The sequence below is a fragment of the Culex pipiens genome, chromosome 2 (genome assembly GCF_016801865.2).
Source record: "Culex pipiens pallens isolate TS chromosome 2, TS_CPP_V2, whole genome shotgun sequence".
Taxonomy (NCBI): domain Eukaryota; kingdom Metazoa; phylum Arthropoda; class Insecta; order Diptera; family Culicidae; genus Culex; species Culex pipiens.
Genome location: NC_068938.1, coordinates 169,689,501 through 169,698,331, shown reverse-complemented (window position 1 = coordinate 169,698,331; position 8,831 = coordinate 169,689,501). Strand labels below are relative to the sequence as shown.

The 8,831-nt window shown below is 42.1% G+C and overlaps 1 protein-coding gene across 2 annotated transcripts in view; it reads left to right on the top strand.

Moving 5' to 3' along the window:
* Window positions 1-8,831, top strand: part of LOC120431269 (DNA cross-link repair 1A protein-like) — a 134,231-nt gene that overhangs the window by 93,489 nt on the left and 31,911 nt on the right. The window contains exons 2-4 of one of the 2 annotated variants that reach the window (XM_052707910.1): window positions 3,148-3,375; window positions 3,430-4,224; window positions 4,277-4,707. In XM_052707910.1, the coding sequence (XP_052563870.1) occupies window positions 3,277-3,375; window positions 3,430-4,224; window positions 4,277-4,707 (1,325 nt within the window). In that variant the 5' untranslated portion in view covers window positions 3,148-3,276. Of the gene's footprint in view, window positions 1-3,067; window positions 3,376-3,429; window positions 4,225-4,276; window positions 4,708-8,831 lie in introns of those variants that run through there. The other variant, XM_052707909.1, reaches the window with a different exon arrangement.

Sequence of the window (8,831 nt, the reverse complement as noted above, 5' to 3'; positions counted from 1 at the left end):
CGTTTTACAGGGTGCCTCTTCAAGAATCCTTCAACCCTGACGTTGCTGAAGGGTTCGATCCAGAGCGCGCGCGTTTTTTCACGATTCTGTTTTCACGGAGGATAGGCATTACACGAAATCGAGTTCGATTACACGAAATTCAGTTCAGGTACGATTACATACTTTCGTGTAACAGGGGTCGAACTGGATTTCGTGTAAAATTGAATTTGAAACATTTCACCAGGTTTCATCGGTTGTAAAATTGCATACATACGGGCGTATTTGTTTTTTTCGGATATTTCTGTTATAAATAATAAGTTAAACAAAAAGTCTTAGTTGATACGAAATTTTATTACTAAAAAGAAGATATTTTCACCAAATATTAGTACAATTAGCAAAATGTTCCGACCTAACCGGGAACAAGCTGTCGGTTTTACCTATTAGCGGGTGTTTTCTATTTATTCTGTGTAAGGATGTTGAAGTATGGCTTTCCTGCGCTTTGGGAGTTTGTCCTTGGCCACCTGGGTACGGATCTCGCCGTAGTGGTCTTAATGCACCGTTCCGGAGTACTCAACGTTGCTGTACAGAAAGTATAGCACAGTCGAGCGGCTAGAAGCAGACTTTCTCGCAAGGATGAGGCGATGTTGAAGGGAAAGGTGATTGTTTTGGTCATCTCGCGGAACATCCCGTGAGGCTTGGGAGGTGGGCGTCCTGCAAGGAAATATAATTAATTGATCCCTTAAATGTTGGATAAAGACGAACTCACCTGTCAGTGAACGAGATCAAAAAGTGATTGCGTTCATGATCTGTTGCTGTTGGGTGATTGTTCCTTGGGTTTCGTTCCGTTGAGGTTGAGCGCCATGTTACTGCCGGGGCGTGCGAGTCCAACACGCAAAGATGAGAGATGCTTCGAGCGAATTCATCTGCGAGTTTATTGGTTGAGCTGGAGTGCCCGCCACCACCACTGTTTCCGGGGACCGGTCCTGGATCTCCTGGAGAAGGATTTTCCATTATGATCTGTGAATGAATTCCACCAGAGTGTTCTCCAGACTCACGGCCACCTCCTGTGCAGCTATCTTCGAGCTTGTTCTGGGCCATCTAAATGGAGTCGGAAAATCACACGTGGACGACGCCCGGTGGTACCGTGGCCATTCCGCAGGATGAGTATGAAGGTAAAGATTGTCATCTTTTGGTACATGCCGCAGAGAACTGATCTGGATGGCGTAGTAAGTCCAATCGAAGGCCGATGTTCTTGGCACCCGGATCCGGACCTGGACCGCTCTGATGCAATACGCGCTCGGGGCAAACCACTACGACATGTCAATTTAATTCGACACTGCCGTTGTTATCACCCGTCACCACCCGTCCAGCCAGCATCCGGATTGAATTGACCGAGGTTTGTTGTCAAGGATTTGACCTGGAAAGGATTAACATAATCATAATCTGTTGATTGTCGGGTGGAGACAGACTAACCTGCATGCTTGAGGTGGAGTGCAAACAAAATCAAGAACTATTGTAATGTCTGTTTATTGGCCTCCTTGCCGTTGATCCGTTAGGTGCACACATCACCATTTATCAGCACAACGGCGCTTACGACCTGGACCGTCGGGTTTGCCAAGGGTTGTCCTGTGCCTCTGATCATCTTCTTTCTAGAGGAGCCCTGAGTTGGGCCGAGTGCCGTTTTATTTTCTGGCGGCACCTTTAGGTCGTGCGTGCGCGTTCGGTTCGGCTCCTCGCCTTACTTCGCAGAGTCCTAAAAGTCCCGTCTCCACCTGCAAATTGTCCTTGTCACTCGTGTCCAACAGCGGTGCTTCAAATGTGTTTCACCTCCGCCGGATGTAGTTCTGCAGAAAAAAACAAACAATAAATTATTCAACGTTCTCGGCGCTCACGATTGTTTCGGTGCCCAGATAAGAACTCAGGTGTCGGTCCGGGTCCCCTACCTCCGGCACCTTCGGGTTGACCAGCGCCGTTGCGGTCGTGTCTTCAAGTTGGTCGAGATCTTGTCAAAGTATTGGATAGGGTGCTCGTGTTTGGCGTGGACAAGTCGGTTGTTCTGCTCGGTGCAGGGCAAAATCTGAATAAAAAGCAAGCGGTCAGAAAAAAAAGAATAGTTAATACAGATCAAAATCTCACGGTTTCAGTGACCAGGGCTCTTCGGCGTGTTTCATTCCGGGGGTTTGCCCTTGTCTGATCGCAGCAACGGGGTGTTCCGGAGCGCGTCCTTTTGTGGCCGGATTCGGTTAAATTATTGGTTCCCCGGCTTGAGAGAAGCGAAATTGTACCTTCCGGCAAGAAATCTTGGAAATTTGTCGGCCATCAAGCAAGATTTCCTTTCCCTCAAACCGAATTCGTGGCCGGGGGACACTTTGGTGGCCGGATTCGGTTAAATTCTAGGTTTTCGTGTTTGGGGGAAGAGGAATTTTACCTTCCGGCAAGGACGTCAAAAAATCTGCCGGATACGCAAGATTCCCATTCCCCAAAACCGGATTACGAAGAATTCGTGGCCGATGGACACTTTTGTTACCGGTTCCGGTTAAATTCTTGGTTCCCCGGTGTGACGAAAGTGGAATTGTACGTTACGGCAAAGATTCTTAGAAATCTGCCGGCCAAGATTGGGAAAAGCAAGATTCCCTTTCCCTCAAACCGGATTACGAAGAATTCATGGTCGGCAGACACTTTGGCGGCCGGATTTGGTTAAATTCTTGGTTCTCTGGTTTGCGGGAAGCAGAATTATACCTTCCGGCAAGGGCTCCTAAAAATCTGTCGGTCAAGATCGGGAACCGCAAAATTCCGCTTCCCCAAACTGGATAACGAAGAATTGCGGGCCGGTGGACACTTTTTCCGGTCTTGGTTAAGCGAAATTGTACCTTCCAGCAATGATACTTCACAATCTGTCGACCAAAAACGCGATTTCTTCGAAGAACTTACCTCTTGCCACCAGCTCCAAATTTGCACTAAGTCCCGAACAGCGGGCGAAAAACTCGAAATTATTCTAAGTCCAAAAGTTACACCTTTTTCAGTTCGGGCCCCTGAACTGGTAAAGGTGTAACTTTTACACTTTTTGCAGTTCGCCTTTTACACTTTTTTCAGTTCGAGGGTTGAAACTAGTCGGTGGTGTAAAATCGAACTGCAAAAAGTGTAATGCTGATTCTCCGTGTTGATTCTTGTTTGCAGTGCAGTTTGTCCAGTTTGTCATGTTTCAACTTGAACTTTGGACAACGCAACTTCAAGTGCACCGGAATCTTGCGGAAACAGCGGTTTTTTGATGGTTTTATCGCGAAATAACATTGGAAAATGGCTACTCCAGCACGGCGAGCTTCCAGTCGACTGTCGCTGTCGCGAAAGTTCTCCCAATCGGCGTCCAAAGCGGGCTCCAGGGCAAGCTCCGTGAAGGTGAGTCATAATCTCGGATTCTTTCTTATCTTTAAACTTATTTTCTTCGCACAGTCCACTGGGGACGACACCACCAAGTTCATCAACGAGCTAAAGGACAACCCATTCAAGGTGACTAAGCTCACGCTCGACCAGGAGGACGATCTACTGTCGGCCGCGCCGGATGCTCTCTCGCTTACGTCCCGCGAATCTCCCGAGCTCAAGCACCCAGTCATTCCGACCATTCCGGAATGTATCGAACTGAGCAGCGAAAGCGAGTCGGAGCTGCCGAAAACCCCGCCCAAGAAGCAGCAGCAGCAAGATCAGAACTTTAATTTTTTCACCCCGGCCAGGTCGCGCAAGAAGCATCCGGCAACGGTCGCATCCAGCTCGGGCCTCGGCGTGAGTACGCTGAAGAGTACGACCCGTAAGACGGTTTCGAGCAGCAAGACGAACGCGACGGCCGGACGCGACTCGAGCAAGGTCAAGAAGGTCCGCCGGCAGATCTGCAAGAGCAGCAACATTAAGATGTTGACGGCCAAGTACTTTGACGATTCGCAGAAGCGCATTACGGGCTTCTTCCAGAAGAAGGAGGAAGGCGACGGGAGTCGCTTCGGTTATCATACCGTCATTAAGCGATCGTTGATGCCGGCCATCAACACAGGAGACGAAAATGTGGAGGACTTTCTTGCGGTTGAGGTGACGGAAGGGACGCAACCACTGCGGCCGAGCCAGATTGAGGGACCTCAGCGAAGTCAGCTTCCGGGCGACGACCCCCAGAAGATTCTCGAGCGAATCGAGGCGGCACAAAGTGCCTGCATCGACGACCGCGTTGAGGCCATCAACATGGAGGAGGATCAGGTTGCGATGGTAAGTTATTAGAAAGTTAAATCAACAAAATCTCACAAATTCAAATTTGCAGGCCATCCCTTGCGACGAGCCCGACCTCGACTCGGGAATATCCACAACGACCTCTCGCAAACCACCGGCGAAAACCCCCGCAGCCAAGCGCAAATCCACCGTTGCGACCACCGCAAAATCCACCGCGAAGCGGCGACCCCGCGGCCCGATCATCGTCCCCAAGTACAAAATCGTAGCCGGAACGACCTTCGCGGTGGACGCGTTCCGGTACGGGGACATTGCCGGCGTGACGCACTACTTTCTGAGTCACTTCCACGCCGATCACTACATCGGGCTGAAGAAGAGCTTCGACAAGCCGCTGATCATGTCACCGATCACGGCCAGCCTCGTGGCGGCGTTCATCAACGTGGACCGCGTGCACTACATACTGCTGGACCTGCACGAGACGATCGTGCTGGACGGGGTGAGGATTACGGCGCTGGACGCGAATCAGTGAGTATATTGTTTTGTTTTGCATTTATAAAATTGGTCGCTCTGCAACCTGGTTTGCTCTGTTGCAAAAATTGTGAGGCAATCCAAACCACTTTTACAAACCTATCCTGCCGTTCTACGCATAATTGTCCCATGTTCGAAAAAGTGCAGCTGAGAAAAACGCGATTGAAATTTTTCGATCGATTTCTGTGTTTCTACGCATAATTGTTCCGTGGGTTCCTATTCGCCCTATGTGTCCCTAATCGCCCCTGTTAGCTGTGTATTACTCTTTTTTGTGATCCTCTTGCTAAACAACAGGTAAACACGACATAATGCTTCATAAAACTATTGATTCCGTATGAGAAAATACTTGGTGGGACAATTATGCGTAGAAGTACAACGATGGGACAAACAGACTTGATGTTGTTTTCAGTAAGTTTCCGAACAAAGTACCAGATTTTATGTGTTTTTCTTAAAGTATACGACAAACTAAACATAAAAATGTAAAAAGGCCAAAATCGACAAAAAATTACATGGGACAATTATGCGTAGAACGGCAGTATCTCCCTTCCAACTCCGGAATTCGAACTAATGACTGAAATTGAACCCAGGCCAAATTCAAATTTGACAGGGGGAATTTTCAAATTTGATAGGGGACCATCCATAAACCACGTGGACACTTTAGGGGGGGGGGGGGGGTATGGCGATTGTCCATGATCCATACAAAAAAGATTTTTTCTGTATGGACAATTGTCCACGAAGGGGGGGGGGGGGGTAAAAGATTCCCAAAAAAGTGTCCACGTGGTTTATGGATGGTCCCTAGTCTCGAAATTAGAAAACTCATTCTACTTGTTTTTCTTTTTGAATTTTGTGTTTTTCAAATTAGGCCTTTGATAAAATTTATTATTTAAGTTTTTGAATAATAAATGTGATAGTTTTTAATTTAAACATTTTTAGAACCGTAATTAAAAAAAAAATAGAGAATAAAAAGCTTAACAATAAATCAAATAAAAATTGTTATTTTTAATATTAGAACTTACCAGATTTTTTTTATATTTTATTCTTCAAATTAAACCGTTGCGTCTAAACATTGAAGAGTATATTTGCAACGGCCTTATCAAATTTGAAAGCTTTTTGAATTTTTAAGTTTCCAGTCTTCAAATTTACGAATATTTAATATTTTCTTACATTTTTACAAGGATTTTTTAAATTTTCAATTTAAAAAATTTATTAAATTTTCAATTCTTAAATCATATTAATTTATTTTTTTTTCCAAATGTGTGGCCCAAAATAAGGACAACTACCCTATCTCTCTTCCAACTCCGGGATTCGAACTAACGACTGAAATCGAACCCAGGACAATATAATAAAATATAAATCTTTAAGAGCTTAAAAAATGGTTAATTGCCCAGATGGACCAACTGTGGTCTTAGCCTGTCTTTTGACAACCACAAAAAAAAAATGGTTTAACCCAAAAAAATAAAATTTAGAACTTTACAAAACTGTATTCACTCGTTTTGCCTTCCTCACTGAGGTAAGGCTATAATCCTGCTCTAAAAATGAACTTTTTATTAAAAGCTCAAAGACCCACCTTCATGTATACATATCGACTCAGAATCGAAAACTGAACAAATGTCTGTGTGTGTGAATGTGTGTGTGTGTGTATGTGTGTGTGTGTGTGTGTGTGTGTGTGTGTGTGTGTGTGTGTGTGTGTGTGTGTGTGTGTGTGTGTGTGTGTGTGTGTGTGTGTGTGTGTGTATGTATGTATGTGACCAAAATTCTCACTGAGTTTTCTCAGCACTGGCTGAACCAATTTTGACCAAACCAGGTGCATTCGATTTGGTTTAGGGTCCCATACATCGCTATTGAATTGTTCGAAGTTTCGATAAATAGTTCAAAAGTTATGTATAAAAATGTGTTTTCACATATATCCGGATCTCATTTATGTATGTATGTATGTATGTATGATCCCCATACCCGCAGGCAACTTGGTCCTGAAACACATGTGAGCGCTAGGTGAACAATTCGATCATCTTTTACTCCGTAATCTGTACACCCACGTGCATAAGTTTTTTTGCACGAATTTTAATGCTACAAATACCGGCGCATAGAATAAAATGATTTCCCTCTTCCCGCCCCAAGCGCCGGAAATTTGTAGCGGGTGTAGGGACACTTTGCATAGACGCCCTTGCTCCCATCACGTCACTGAGGGTATGGAGCGACGAGTTTGTAAATGAGTTGTAAATATGTTAGAATATATGAAGAGTTGCCTGTATTAAAATGGAAAGCTCTCACCAAATGAAATAGTCTTCATGTTTTGTTGAACATCGAATCTTGTTAAAACTTAGTGCACCGAAAAAACTTCTGTAAACTTGTTTTCTTGAGTTGCTAAAATGGATAGGAAACAGCATCAAAAACAAAAAAAAACAAAAAAAAAATGAAGCAGGAAGAAATAGTTTTGCACATAATAGAGAATGGACATTTTGAGGAAATCAACATTTGGTACAAAAAAATATAAAAATATGACAGCACACTTAATTGCTTAATTGAATAGACTGACATACTCAAGTATCAACATCAAAAATTAATAAAATAATAGGATACAAATAGGATATAATAATTTATGCAAAATGATGATTTTTTAGTCTTTCATTAGTACAACGATGGATAGGAAAAGTAAGTATTTACAAAAAGGAATCGCAATTTTTTTTTAAAGTTTTATAATCAGAAACTTTGAACAGATTTGTTTGAAAAACCATAAAAATCATCAAACATAAAAACACATTTACAATACCTCAATTTATTCTTAAATATTTGATGAATTCATCAAGCAGCATACAGTTCCTGAATTAATTACTCGGTGCATTTTTAATATTTATTTTTTATATTCAAAAAAAGTTATATATAAACCAAATCGAAGTCATCATGGTTTTCTATACTTTTACTAATATTCTCAAATCTATATTGATTGTGTAAACGTCATTTTTCAATTTAGAAAATCAATGAAATTAAAAAAAGGCATATTTTTCTGTAATAAGGTGTAACTTGAACTTGTTCATTATTCATTTTAATCAACAATATTAAAAAAAAACAGAACAATTTTTAAATTTTAGAATTATTTTCGTTTGAATAAAGCTTAATTTTCATTCATTAACATCATTTCAATTCACTTAAGGATCATTGCATTTTTTCAATTAAAATTTAAGCACTATGTTTTTGAGCAAAATAAAATGACATGAGAAAAGGAACAAACTCACCGGGAAGGTTCAACACATGCAATCCCATTTTTCAATTCCAGGGAGAAAAAAAACCAGATTTGGACTCCCTTTCTTGATTTTTCTCTTGATGGTGCCAATGAAATTCCTACAATCCGAAGCGCTGCGATGGAGAGGGGGCAGGGAATCCTGATCTTCCGGAGATCTTCTCGAACTGGAACCACAATTTCGTCAAATCCATGCATCTCCAGTACAACGGAGTCTTCATTCAGGAACAAATCCAGAATTCCAGAACAGGAACAATAACTTTCCGAAAAACCGAATTATACAATTCAAGGAACGGGTTTTAAAAGGCGGAAGGGCCAGATTTTTTAAACTAAATACCGAAAACACGAAAAAACTCAAAATTTTCAGAAATATGACGCGAGCTGAAAAATATACGTCTTTCTTGCACCGCCGCCTACTCAGATCCATATATCCGGATCTCATTTATATGTATGTAAACGATGTCCGGATCCACCATCCGACCCATCGTTGGTTAGGTAATCAAGAGAACTTTCCAACGAGTCCACAACATTGATGATCTGGCAACCCTGTCTCGAGTTATGACCTCTTAAGTCATATCTATGTACTTGTTTTTCTGGATCTAAAAAAAATAGCTGAAATGTGTGTCCAAACCACTCATATTACCCATTGTTGGTAAAAAGTGGGGAAGGCATCAACCACATAGGTGGATTAAGTTAGTTTTTATTTTTAAATTTTGTATTATTTAATTTTAAAATAAAATAACTTAAAAATTAAAAAAAATCCAGAATTTTTAAATATGATAGTTTTAAATTCAATAATTTAAAAAACCGAAATTAAAAAGTTTAAAATTTGATATTCAGAAATTTTAAAAACTTAGCGATAAAAAATTTAAAATTAGAACTT